This window comes from Fringilla coelebs, assembly GCF_963513975.1.
Source record: "Fringilla coelebs genome assembly, chromosome: 1".
Classification (NCBI taxonomy): domain Eukaryota; kingdom Metazoa; phylum Chordata; class Aves; order Passeriformes; family Fringillidae; genus Fringilla; species Fringilla coelebs.
The window spans coordinates 495,403-509,347 of record NC_140028.1 but is presented as its reverse complement, the minus strand read 5'-3'; the positions used below and the strand labels follow the sequence as shown (position 1 = coordinate 509,347).

Sequence of the window (13,945 nt, the reverse complement as noted above, 5' to 3'; positions counted from 1 at the left end):
GCCACGAGGCCACCAAGGTCACTCTGGTCTTGGAGGCCACTGTCGAAGGCTACCAGGATGAAGGCCACCAGGACCCCCAGAGAAATGAGGCCACCAAGGCTACCGAGGACATCATAGCCACTATGGTCACCTTGTCCACTGTGACCACTGTGCCCGTTATTGCCACTACGGCCACTGAGGCCACTTTGATCTCTATGACCACTCTGGCCACTCTGGGCATTGGAACCACCATGGTCAGCATGGCCATTGTGCTCACAGTGACCCATGATGTCACCGTGCCCACTGTCGCTGCCGTGGTCACCGTAACTACTGAGGCCACCATGGCCACCGTGGTTACCAAGGTGACCAAGGTCACCATGGTCACCACAGCCACTGTGGTCACCATGGTCACTGTAACAAGGTGTCCATCCTGGAAAAGCCCCTCTGAGAGCTGCCCAGTGAGGGAGCCATGCCAGGGCAGCAGGACCAGCACGAGGTGGGCTGGAGCAGCCAGGAGGGCCCAGGACAGCACGGACAGCAGAGATTGGGCAGCGCCTGGGGCCACTTGGCACTTCCCAATAGAGGGGTTTGGGAGTGGCAATGTCACAGTCACCTGCTAACTCTCCTTGGCTGTCTCACCTGATGTAGCAATAAATTTCCCCTTGCTTACCTGCCATATAAGAAATGTATCAAAAACTTGAAAACTTGATCCTTGCTTGCCTGGCGCATCAAATGTTTATGAGAAATTTGATCCTTGCTTGCATGGTGTATCAGAAGTTTACCAAAATTTGCTCCGGCCATCGGATGTATCCACTACAGCTCTTTTAACATGTTTCCTGCAGGGCACCTCATTTCCTAAAATAAAGCAGTTCCTGGAGTTTTTGTTAGAGGCAACTCAAAGCTTTATTTTTCAAAGCTTAATCTTCAAAGAGGTGCTGGAGAAATGTTCCTCTCATTTTCCCCGTTCACTGCAGCTGCTCAGAAAGGATCTGGAGGGGCTGGAGTGTGTCCAGGGAAGGGATGGAGCGCCAGGAAGGGCTGAGGGAGCTGGCAGGGGCTGTTCAGTGCAATTAAAAAGGACGCATAATCAGTTCAGAGGCTGTTCCAAAGTTCCTGATCTGAGGTAACAATTCAGAAGAAGCATTGGGAGGAATAAAAGAAAAGCAAACAGATGAAGAAGGGTGAAAAATAAAATTGAGAGATTGGGATTGGGGCTGCACCACCCATTTATTCATGAAAAAACCCCTGATGTGTCGCTCAGGAAACTTTTTTCTTTCAAATCAGGGATTTTCCCTCTTTACCCGCTCATCTCCTGGAGTTGTGGTTTGGGAATTGTCCACCAGAGGGCAGCAGCGAGCGAGGTAATTCAGCGGCACTGCGCATGCACTGCCCCCAGCTGCAATTCCGGGTGCCAACAGCAGGCGGCAGCACGAGCTGCTGGCGCTGCTGAGCGCGCGCCCCGCCCCATCCCAGCCCTGGGGGCTCTGCAATGGTTTGGGATGCAGCAACCTTAAAGCCCGTCCGGTGCCAGCCCTGCCATGGGCAGGGACATCTTCCCCTGGGCCAGGCTGCTCCAGGCCCTGCCCAACCTGGCCTTGGACACCGCCATGGATGGGGGAGCCACAGCTTCTCTGGGCAACCTGTGCCAAGGCATCACCACTGTTACAGGGAAGAATTCCTTCCCAATATCCCATCTGATTCTGTCCTGTGGCACTGGAGAGCCTTTCTCCCTTGCCCTGTCCCTCCATGCCCTTGTCCAAAGTCTGTTCCCAGCTCTCCTGGAGCTCCTTTAGCCAGTGAAAGGGGCTTTGGTGTTTTCATGGATCCTTCTCCAGGCTGAAGACCCCCAGCTGTTGCCACAGCAGAAGGGCTTCACCCCTCGAAGCATCTCTGTGGCCTCCTCTGGACTCGCTTCAGCAGCTCCACATCTCCTCTGTGTTGTGGCCCAGAGCTGGCAGAGTGATCCGAGTGGGAATGTCTCATGGTGGGAAGGGCTCAGTGCCTGCCCCGCTCCCACCCCAGAACCAACACCACACACAGAGCACCCGAAGGGCTCCCGTGGCTCCGGACTTGGCCTCTGGCAGCGTCACTGGCCCAGCAGCTGCTCCTGTCTCTGGCTGCACCCCCAGTGCCTCCCCTGACACTGCAGGCACGGGGCCAGCCAGGGCAGGAGGCATCCTTGGGGCCAGTAGGACAGAGGGCCAGCCAGGGCAGCACCAGGGCTGTGCGACATGGGGACAGCCAGGGCAGCCCCGGGGCTGTGGGACACGGGAACAGCCAGGGCAGCCCCAGGGCTGTGGGACACGGAGACAGCCAGGGCAGCCCCAAGGACAGCCAAGACATGGGGACAGCCGGGACAGCCGCAGGGCTGTGGGACATGGGGACAGCCAGGGCAGCCCCAGGGCTGTGGGACACGGGGACAGCTAGGGCAGCCCCAGGGCTGTGAGACGCGGGGACAGCCAGGGCAGCCCCAGGGCTGTGGGACACGGGGACAGCCAGGGCAGCCCGGGGCTGTGGGATAAGGCGACAGCCGGGACAGCCCCAGGGCTGCGGGACAAGGGGACAGGCATGGCAGGAGGCAGTCCCAGGGCTATGGGACACGGGGACAGCTGGAACAGCCCCAGGGCTGTGAGACGCGGGGACAGCCAGGGCAGCCCCAGGGCTGTGGGATAAGGGGACAGCCAGGGCAGCCCCAGGGCTGTGGGACACGGGGACAGCCAGGGCAGCCCCAGGGCTGTGGGACAAGGGGACAGGCAGGGCAGCCCCAAGGACAGCTAGGACACGGGGACAGCTAGGGCAGCCCCGGGGCTGTGGGACACGGGACAGTCAGGAGAGCCCCGGGGCTGTGGGACATGGGGACAGCCGGGACAGCCCCAGGGCTGCGGGACATTGGGACAGGCAGAGCAGGAGGCAGTCCCAGGGCTGTGGGACACAGGGACAGCTGGAACAGCCCCAGGGCTGTGGGACACGGGGACAGCCAGGGCAGCCCGGGGCTGTGGGACACGGGGACAGCCAGGGCAGCCCCAAGGACATCCAGGACACGGGGACAGCCGGGACAGCCGCAGGGCTCTGGGACACGGGGAAAGCCAGGGCAGGAGGCAGCCCCAGGGCTGTTGGACATGGGGACAGCCAGGGCAGGAGGCAGCCGCAGGGCTGTGGGAAATGGGGACATGGGGACAGCCCTGAGCACAGCGGGACACGGGGACAGCCAGGGCAGCCCCAGGGCTGTGGGACACCAGGCCAGCCAGGGCAGCCCCGGGGCTGTGGGACACGGGGACAGCCGGGACAGCCTCAGGGCTGTGGGACACGGGGACAGCCAGGGCAGCCCCAGGGGCTGTGAGACACGGGGACAGCCAGGGCAGCCCCAGGGCTGTGGGACACGGGGACAGCCAGGGCAGCCCCAGGGCTGTGGGACAAGGGGACAGGCAGGGCAGCCCCAGGGGCTGTGAGACACGGGGACAGCCAGGGCAGCCCAGGGGCTGTGGGACACGGGGACAGCCAGGGCAGCCCCAGGGCTGTGGGACAAGGGGACAGGCAGGGCAGGAGGCAGTCCCAGGGCTGTGGGACACGGGAACAGCCAGGGCAGCCCGGGGCTGTGGGACACGGGGACAGCCAGGGCAGCCCCGGGGCTGTGAGACATGGGGACAGCCAGGACAGCCCCAAGCACAGCGGGACACGGGGACAGCCAGGGCAGCCCCGGGACTGTGGGACACAGGGCCAGCCAGGGCAGGAGGCAGCCCCAGGGTTGTGGGACACGGGGACATGGGGACAGCCAGGGTAGCCCCAGGGACAGCAGGACACGGGGATAGCCAGGGCAGCCTCGGGGCCAGTGGGATACAGGGCCAGCCAGGGCAAGAGGCAGCCCCGGGGCTGTGGGACACGGGGACAGCCCCGGGGATCCTGCGTGTGACACTCACATGGCCTCAGGGGTGGGACAGGGACATCAGCAACACGACAGGTGCTGGGGAGGGATTTACAGAAATAAACAAACCGCAGGGTGGAATCCGGAGGGCAGGAGAGAGGAGAAGCTGCCAGGGCAGCTCTGCTCAGTCAGGGGCGGCCCGGAGCCAGCAAATCAGCCAGCCCATGTTCTGGAAATCAGGGACAGGGCACAGAGAGGGAGCTGGGGAGCTCTGGGAGAGGAAAGGCTTGAGCTGGATGTCCAGGAACAGAGCAGTGGGATGTGGAACCCCGGGAACACACTGGTGGGAGATGGAGCGGGGGTGCTGCACTCCCCCACTGCTCTGTGTGCTCAGAAATGCCATCAGACCCCAACAAGCAGCACCTGTGCCAAGCTCCTCCCGAGCTTATCAGGAGCACAGTCTGCTCCCAGAAATTCCTGCTGGATGGATAACAAGCTCCTCCTTTAACAAACGGCCTTGGGAGCTCATTTTTTCTTGCCTGAAGAACAACTCAAGCGAAACATTTTCACTGTGGAATTTCCAGAGAGAGCTCCTGGCCCGAATTGCATCCGGGATGGAAAACGACCATGGCCAAAGTCCACCCTCTCTCCTGTGACCTGCAAACGCTTCCTGGGAGCCTTGGAGCTCTCCTGCCTCTGGTCTGTGCCCGGCATTTCCTGGGAGGGGGCCCCACCTTGGCTGTGCTCGGAGCCTGGGCTGCTCCCCTGGCCCTCGGGGCTCAGCCCTCAGCACTGCAGAGGAGCAGAGGCACCGACCCTTCCTCCAGCCCTTCCCAGAGCCCTTCCCCGGGCCCCCGGGGCATTCCTCACAGGTGTAACCCTGTCCCTGCACCTGTGCATCCTCCGTGCCCTCCTGTGCACGCAGCACCTGCCCCTGCCTGCTGCCAGCTCCTCAGCTCCCTGTTTGGGGTGTGACTTCTGGGACATTCCCCCAGGGATCCTTCACCCTTTAGATCAGGGCTGAGTCAGGCTGGGGTGATTTCAGCTTTAGATTGACCAGTATTAGATTTTTGTCTCTGTGTACTTTAACCACTGAGTGAGCTTTGCCCGCAAACCTTGTGCTTTTGCTTTTATTTCAAACTTCCTTTTGCTGGTGCCACCTTAAAACCCTTAAAAGCTGCTCTTAAAACTCTCAAACAGGAGAGGCCGGGGAGCAGCAGAGGAAGAGCTGGGAATGTTTCCCGAGGGAGAATGTGCAGACAGAAATATTGGCCAGGGCTGGAGCTGCCAAGGAGCGTGTCAGGAGCTGCCAGGATGGAGTGGGCATCAAGGAATCAGGGAATGGTTGGGTTGGATGGAAAAGCCTCTGAGCCAAGCGAGCCCAGCATTGCTCATGGCACTGCCCAGACCATGTCCCCAAGTGCCACGTACACACATCTGTTAAATCCCCCAGGGATGGGGACTCCAGCCCTGCCTGGGGCAGCTGTGCCAGGGCTGCACAGCCCCTTCCAGGTAGGAATGTTCCCAATATCCACCATAAACCTCCCCTAAACCTCAGGAAACAGGACCCAGCCTCACCTGGCTGCCTCCTCTGGTCCTGCTGGGGTCCCCCCTGAGCCTTCTTGTCCCCAGGCTGTCCTCAGCCCTGGTGCCACCTGACCCCAGCTGGAATGTGGTGGGGACAGCAGGACATCCTGGGATGGAGCCAGAGCCATGGGAGATGAACAAGACAATTTATTAACAGCAGGACCAGGATGGGGCCTCGGCCACGCGGGGAGGGCAGGGGGGTCTGGGGGTGCCACAGGCAGGGCTGTGGCAGGGGGTGGGGACAGGCAGGTGGCAATGGGCAGGGCTGGTGGCTTGGGGGGGGCGGTCTGAAGTGTCTCCACATGAGGACAGTGGCTCAGAGCAGGAGGGTCTGAGGGTGCCACAGGCTCAGGGGGTCTGGGGACAGACAGGGACAGTGGCTCGAGGGGTTCTGGTGGTACACTCACGTGGGAACGGTGCCTCGGGGATGTCTGGAGGTGCCATGGGACTGTGGCTCGGGGGCCTGGGGTGGGGACAGGCAGGGACAGTGGCTTGGGGGGTCTGCAGTGCTGCTGGCACTGCCCCTGCCTGTGCAGCCGGAGTGGTGACAGGGGTGACAGGGAGGGGACAGGACAGGACAGAGGGAGTTCCAAAGTGCTTCCAGTCCGCGTTCAACGCAAGGGGGTGGGGTGGGGGAGGAAAATCGTATTCACAGCGGGGAGGAGCAGGGGGCCGGGGGGGCCGTGCCAGCCCCGCACCAGCGAGCCCCCGCGGGGCAGGAACCGCCGGGGAACGCGATGAGAACGGCAACAAAACCGGCTACGGGGAGGGGATCCCGACCGGGGCGGGGCCGCGGGGAGCGGCGGGGCTGGGCGGGGCGGGGGCTACTCCTTGGCCCTGCCGATGATGGCGAGGATGTAGAGGAAGATGTTGATGATGTCGGTGTAGAGGTTGAGCGCGGCGAAGATGTACTCCTCGGGGCTCAGCGCCAGCTGCTTGTTCCCCAGGATCAGCTGCGTGTCCACCGCCAGGAACTGCGGGATGGGGCAGAGTCAGGGGCGGGAGGAACCAGCAGATACCATAAATCCCCCAATCCCAAACGACCCCAAGCACACCCTGCATGTCCACTACCAGGAACTGCGGGATGGGGCAGTGTCAGGGGCGGGAGGAACCAGCAGGTCCCATAAATCCCCCAATCCCAAACCATCTGGGAGCCCCAAGCACACTCTGCATGTCCACAGCCAGGAACTGCGGGATGGGGCAGTGTCAGGGGCAGGAGGAACCAGCAGATACCATAAATCCCCCAATCCCAAACCATCTGGGAGCCCCAAGCACACCCTGTATGTCCACTGCCAGGAACTGCAGGATGGGGCAGTGTCAGGGGCAGGAGGAACCAGTGGGTCCCATAAATCCCCCAATCCCAAACCATCTGGGAGCCCCAAGCACACCCTGCATGTCCACCTCCAGGAACTGCATGATGGAGCAGTGTGGGGGGCAGGAGGAACCACCAGGTCCCATAAATCCCCTCCACCCCAAACCAGCTGGGAACCCCAAGCACATCCTGCATGTCCATTGCCAGGAACTGTAGGACAGGGCAGTGTGGGGGGCAGGAGGAACCAGCAGGTCCCATAAATCCCCTCCACCCCAAACCAGCCAAGCACACCCTGCACCCTCCACCCTGTATGTCCACCACTAGGAACTGCGGGATGGGGCAGTGTCAGGGGCAGGAGGAACCAGCAGGTCCCATAAATCCCCCAATCCCAAACCAGCCAGGCACCCCAAGCACACCCTGCATGTCCACTACGAGGAACTGCATGATGGAGCAGTGTGGGGGGCAGGAGGAACCAGCGGGTCCCATAAATCCCCTCCACCCCAAACCAGCCAGACACCCCACGCCCACCCTGCGTCCCCCCCCGAGCCAGAGCACCCAGGGGTGCTGGTGGCACTGCCTCCCTCAGCAGCTGGGGGTCCCGGCCCCCCGACTCACGCAGGTGAAGAGCAGGGCCCCCAGCGAGGCGTAGACGATGTCCACGATGCGGTTCCGGATGAAGATGCAGAGGATGGAGAAGAGGATGAGCACGACGAGGCAGATGATGAGAACGCCCCGGCACGAGGTGAAGTCGTACTTGGTCTGTGGGGAGGGGGATTGGGGGGGATCAGAGCCCGGTGTGGAGCCCCCAGAGCCAGGAGGGAGCTCAGAGGGAGGGGTCACCACCCCGCTCAGAAGCCCACAGACCCAGCAGGGAGCTGTGGGCGGGCCGTACACCCCATCTGGAGTCTAAAGGCCCATGAGAGGAGATCCCACAGCCTCCCAGGAGCCCAGCAGGGAGACACTGGGGTGTCGTACCCCCAGTTTTGGAGCCCCCCAGCCAGGAGCAGGGGCAGCCCGGGCACTGACCTGCAGGGAGAAGATGACGACGGTGAAGCAGACGACGACAGTGATGCCGACAGCCATGATGACAGCCTCGGTATCATAGAAGCTGGCGATCATCCCCACCATGTAGGACAGGCTGACAGTCAGGATGGACTGGCAAGGCAAGGTGGGAACCCATCAGGCCTGTCTGCCCAGCCTGGCACCCCCAAACACGGCATGTGCACCATGGCTCAGCATCCTCCAACCTGCTGTGTGCCCCTGCCTCAGCACCCCCAAACTCACCCCACTGTGGCACCCCCAAACCTTCTATGGACCCCCAACCCAGCACCCTTAAACCCTCTGTGTGCTCCTAGCTCAGTGCCCCCAAACCTGCCCCCTGTTACCCCCCCCCAGCAGCACCCCAAATCTGCCCTCTCAACCTAGTACCTCCAAACCTTCTGTGTGCTCCCTGACACAGCACCCCCAAAGCCATCCCAACTGCCCCCCAGCACCCTTAAACCCTCTGTGTGCTCCTAGCTCAGTGCCCCCAAACCTGCCCCCTGTCACCCCCCCCAGCTCCAAACTTGCCCCAAAACCTCCATGGAGCAGCACCCCAAATCTGGCCCCTTAGCCTGGCACCTCCAAACATGCTGTGTGCTCCCTGGTTCTGCACCCTCAAACCCACCCCACCATGGCACCCCTAAACCTTCCATGGACCCCAAGCCCAGCACCCTTAAGCCATCTGTGTGCTCCCTGGCTCTGCACCCCCAAACCCACCCCACCAAGTGCCCCCACCGTGGCACTCCCAAACCTTTCATGTGCCCCCAACACAGCCCAGGACCCTTAAACCCTCTGGCTCAGCACACCCAAACCCACCCCCATGTGCCCCCATCCCAGCACCCTTAAACCCTCTGCGTGCCCCTGGCTCTGCACCCTCAAACCTGCCCTGTCACCCCACCCAGCTCAGCACCTCCAAACCCACCCCCAAACCTCTCACATGCTTCTAGCCCAAAACCCTTAAACCCTCTGTGTGCTTCTAGATCAGCAGCCCCAAACCCACCCCACTGTGGCACCCCCAAACCTTCCTTAGTCCTTCAACCCAGCACCCTTAAACCCTCTGTGTGCCCCTGGCTCAACATCCCCAAACCTGCCCTGTCACCCCACCCAGCTCAGAACCTCCAAACCCACCTCCAAACCTCCCACATGCCCCTAGCCCAAAACCCTTAAACTCTCTGTATGCTCCTAGATCAGCACCCCCAGACCCACCCCACTGTGGCACCCCCAAACCTTCCTTAGTCCCTCAACCCAGCACCCTTAAACCCTCTGTGTGCCCCTGGCTCAGCACTCCCAAACCCACCCCACTGTGGCACCCCCAAACCTTCCATGTGCCCCAGCCCAGCACCCTTAAACCATCTGTGTGCTCCTAGATCAGCACCCCCAGACCCAACCCACTGTGGCACCCCCAAACCTTCCATGCACCCCCAGCCCAGCACCCTTAAACCCTCTGTGTGCTCCCTAGCTCTGCACCCCCAAACCTCCCACATGCCCCCAGCCCAGCACCCTTAACCCTCTGTGTGCTCCTAGATCAGCACCCCCAAACCTTGCATGGGCCCCCAGCCCAGCACCCTTAAACCTCTGTGTGCCCCTGGCTCGACATCCCCAGACCTGCCCTGTCACCCCACCCAGCTGAGCACCTCCAAACCCACCCCACTGTGGCACCCCCAAACCTTCCACGTGCCCCCAACCCAGCACCCTTAACCCCCGCCATGCCGTGCCCCTGGCCCAGGATGCCCCAACTCCCCCCAGCCCAGCCAGCCGTGCCCCCAGCCCACCAGGGACACGAGGTTCCAGGGGTGCTTGCGGCGGAAGTCGCCGCAGCAGCTGAGGACGATGAGGGAGATGAAGAACACGGCGTAGGACACATAGTACGTCCACACGTTGCGCTGCACGAAGCCCCGCACGCCTTTGACGAAGGTGAAGACGGTCACGAAGGCGAAGGTGACGGTCAGCTGCAGCGTGAGCACCAGGAACACCTGGGGAGGGGGAGGAGGGTCACAGGGAGCCCCCCAAGGCCCCGTGCCCCGCCCCGAGCCCCCCGTGTCCCACCTTGCGGATGAAGGCCTGCCGGATGCTCTTGTCGTCCCAGTGCGCCGACGGGAAGTCCTGGTTGTCATAGTAGGAGGGGGGCCCGTCCTCGTGGTAGGTGCTGTGCAGGGGGGCTGTGGGGAGGGGGCAAACCGCTTGGGAGGGGTCCCAGGAGCCATAAGGAATGCCCCACAAAGCCATGTGGCACAGCTGGCACAGCTCTGGGTGGTGTCCCCTCCCTCCCAGGGTCACAGTCAGTGCAATCCCCAATGGGCATGGTCCTCCAGGAGCTGGGGGTCAGCAGCCAGGAGCCACGGGGAGTGGTGCTCCGTGTCCCCCAAAGCCATGTGGCACAGCTGGCACAGCTCTGGGCGGTGTCCCCTCCCTCCCAGGGTCACAGTCAGCACCATCCCCGGTGGGCACGGTCCCCGAGGACATGTGGGATAGCAGCCAGGAGCCACGGGGAGTGGTGCTCTGTGTCCCCCAAAGCCAGGTGTCACAGCTGGCAGGCTCAGGGCAGTGTCCCCTCCCTCCAGGGTGACAGCCAGCACCATCCCCGATGGGCATGGTCCCCCAGGATCTGTGGATCAGGAGCCAGGAGCCACGGGGAGTGGTGCTCCATGTCCCCCAAAGCCATGTGGCACAGCTGGCACAGCTCTGGGTGGTGTCCCCTCCCTCCCAGGGTCACAGTCAGCACCATCCCCGGTGGGCACGGTCCCCCAAGACATGTGGGATAACAGCCAGGAGCCATGGGGAGTGGAGCTCCGTGTCCCCCAAAGCCAGGTGTCACAGCTGGCACAGTTCTGGGCAGTGTCCCCTCCCTCCAGGGTGACAGCTAGCACCATCCCCGGTGGGCACAGTCCCCCAGGATCTGTGGGTCAGCAGCCAGGAGCCACGGGGAGTGGAGCTGTGTCCCCCAAAGCCAGGTGTCACAGCTGGCATGGCCCAGGGCAGTGTCCCCTCCCTCCCAGGGTGACAGCCAGCACCATCCCCAGTGGGCATGGTCCCCCAGCTGCCCCCCAGGACGTGTGGGACAGCAGCCAGGAGCCACTGGGGAGTCCCTGCTGCCCCACTTGAGCTGCCAGTCCCCCCCACTGTCTGCACTGCTCCCCCTCCAAGGGAGCCCTCCAGGCTGCCCTCGGTGCCCAAACCCAGGGGCTGCCCCGCACACCTGCAGCCCCCAGCCTCAGACAGGAGCCCAGGTGTGTCACACACTCCCGTCTGGCAGCCAGGAGGGTCCCCCAGCCCATTTGCAGCCCCCCACCCCCCTTTTCCCGGTACTTACAGTCCTGGTCGCCAGGGACCATGGGCTGGGGCTGGGCATAGGGTGGCTGGCCATAGGGGCCCTGGGGGTACGGCCCGGGCGGGGGGTACGGCCCGGGGGGGTACGGCCCGGCAGGGGGGTACGGCCCCGGCGGCGGGTACGGCCCCGGCCCCTGCGTGAAACCCGGCTGCGGGTAGGGCGTGGGGCCAAACTGGGGCTGGGGGTACGGGGCCACGGGGTACGGGGCCTGAGGGTAGGCTGGGGGGGCCGTCGGTGGTTGCTGGCCCCCGAAACCGTCGCTCGTCACCAGGAAACTCTTCTCGTGAGACATGGTGGCCCGCAGGCTGCGACCGCCTTCGTGCTGTGGGGGGGGACAGGGGGTTAGAGATGATGGCCTTGTCCCCCCTGACGGCTGTCACCCACCTCCTCGTCACCCCCCACAGCCTTCATCCCCCCCAGTCATCACCCAGTACAGCCATCAGCCCCTCATGGCTGTCCCCCTCCCAGCCATCACCCTGTCCTCCGTAGCCCCCCATGGCCATCAGCCTCCCACTGCTGTCACCCCCTTCCTCATCACCCCCCCGGCCATCAGCCCCCCACAGCCATCAACCCCCCCATGGCCATCAGCCCCCCCCATGGCAATCACCCTCCCACTGCTGTCACCCCCTTCCTCATCACCCCCCCGGCCATCAGCCCCCCACGGCCATCAGCCCCCACCCTGGGGGTCTCCACTCGGAGATGCCCCAGGATAGGGGTCCCTCACTTGGGGGATGCTCCAGGATGGAGGTCCCCACTGGGAGATGCCCCGGGACAGGGGGTCTGTCACTCCGGGGATGCCCTGGGATGGGGGTTCCCCACTGGGACATGACTCGGGATGGGGGTCCCGCACTTGGGGATTCCTCATGATCTGGGTCCCTCACTTGGGGATGCACGGGAAGGGGGTCCCACACTCTGAGATGCCTGGGGATGGGGGTCCCTCCCTCAGGGATGCCCCAGGATGGGGGTCCCGCACTCGGGGGATGCCCGGGACGGGGGTCCCTCACTCGGGGGATGCCCCATGATGGGGGTCCCTCACTCGGGAATGCCCCAGGATGGGGGTCCCTCACTCGGGGGATGCCCCATGATGGGGGTCCCGCACTCGGAGATGCCCTGGGATGGGGGTCCCGCACTCGGGGGATGCCCGGGATGGGGGTCCCGCACTCGGGGGATGCCCGGGGTGGAGGTCCCTCACTCGGGGATGCCGGGGATGGGGGTCCCTCACTCAGGGATGCCCCGGGATGGGGGTCCTCGCCATCGGGGGGGTCCCATCCTGCTCCCCCCGCCCCCGCACAAGATGGCGGCGGCGAGGCCGTTGCCATGGCAACAGCCCCGGGGCAGCGGCGATGTGCGGGCCCGGGTGCGCGCCGGGGGCTCGGACGCGGGGCGGAGTGCGGGGCTGGGGATCGCCGTGCGGGACCGGTTCCTGCCGCGATTACCGGCAGCGGTGCGGGGGAGCTCCGGCGCTGCTTCACTGCCCCCTTGGGCCGTCACCGGCAGCGGCGGCGTCCTGCCAGGCCCGTGCCCAGGCCCGGCCTCGGCCGCGGCCCCACCGCATCGAGCCGGGCGGGCTCCACCTGAGCCCCGGGGCCGCCCCCGCTCCCGGAGCCCGGTTACAAAACCGGGCGGTGCGGAAGCCGCGGCTGCGCCCTACGCGGGGATCTCGCACCCGGCGGTGCGGTACCGGCACCGGTACCCGTGCGGGGTCGCTGCCGGTGCCGCAGCCTGGCAGGCGGCGGTGCCGAAGCGGTTCCGCCGCTGTTCCGGTGCCGCAGCGGCCCCGGCCCGGCCAACGGGCAGCGCCGGCCGGTGGCGCAACCACGGCGGCCGCGTGACGGCCCCGCGCCCCGGGCGGCGGGACGGGGGGGGCCCGGCCCTGCGGCGCCGCGGGGGCGGCACCGACACCGGGCGGGGGGCGCGTTTCGGGCCTGGGCAGCTTCCCGGGGTGTGTAGGGCACGGGAGACACCCTGAACGGGGTCAGGGGCCGCGGGGTGCACCCCACAAGGGGGGCACGGGGGGCACCGAGCGGGGGCCGTGGGGTGCGGGCGCTGTGGGATCGCAGGGTGCGCGGGGTGTCCGCACCCCGGATTGCGGGGATGCGGGGGATGGGCCGCATCACGGGGTGCGGGGGTGCCCGCAGCACGGCGTGCGGGGGGCGCAGGGGAGCCGGCAGCGCGGCGTGCGGGGGGCGCAGGGATGCCCACAGCGCGGCGGGCGGAGTTGCGGGGGTGCAGGTGATCCCGCATCACGGGTTGCGGGGGTGCCGCCGTCCGCCTACCCCCCCCCCCCTCCCCGGTTCTCTCCGAGTCCCGTAAGCCGCTTTGCCCTGACGCTCGGTAAAGCCCCGGCGCGGCCTATTTACGGCAGCAGCGAGCCTAATCCCCGAGCGCTGCCGCGGGGGGAGCGGCCGGGAGACCCCCGCTGTGCCCGCGGCCGCGGGGTCCCGTTCGGCCCCGTTACCCCCGCCCCGTTTCCCCCCCCCCCCGTACCGAACCCATGCGCTGCGGAATGCGGCAGCGGGAAGCGGCGGAGGGAACCGCGCTCGGGGGCGACTCCGGAGCCCCCGCACCCTCCGCTCGCCGCCCGCACCCCCCGGCCTCGCCCCGGGCCCCCCGATACCCCCACGCCCCCCGCTCACCGGCCGGGCCGAGCTGCGCGGGGTCCGCTCGCTGCGCGCCGGGCAGGGGCGGGGCCTGCGTGGGGCGGAGCTTGGAGGGGGCGGAGCCAGGCCCGCTAAGGCTGCGTAGTCTACAGAAGAAGGGGCGGGGCCTCTTTGGGGGCGGGGCCACGGGGCCGCGCAGCAGTGCGCCCCCTGGTGGCGGCAGCGCGCACTCGGCG

General features: G+C 65.4%; 1 protein-coding gene across 1 annotated transcript; it reads right to left on the bottom strand.

Annotated features, from left to right (window-relative positions):
• Positions 1 to 5,553: 5,553 nt before the first annotated feature.
• On the bottom strand, positions 5,554 to 13,809 carry GRINA (glutamate ionotropic receptor NMDA type subunit associated protein 1). The gene is made up of 7 exons (XM_084226644.1): positions 13,746 to 13,809; positions 11,092 to 11,431; positions 9,828 to 9,940; positions 9,554 to 9,754; positions 7,767 to 7,895; positions 7,356 to 7,499; positions 5,554 to 6,402 (listed from the first exon to the last, which is right to left on the bottom strand). Exons 2-7 carry the CDS (start codon positions 11,399 to 11,401, stop codon positions 6,253 to 6,255), a joined length of 1,047 nt encoding a protein of 348 aa, XP_084082770.1. The 5' UTR covers positions 11,402 to 11,431; positions 13,746 to 13,809; the 3' UTR covers positions 5,554 to 6,252.
• Positions 13,810 to 13,945: the final 136 nt, after the last annotated feature.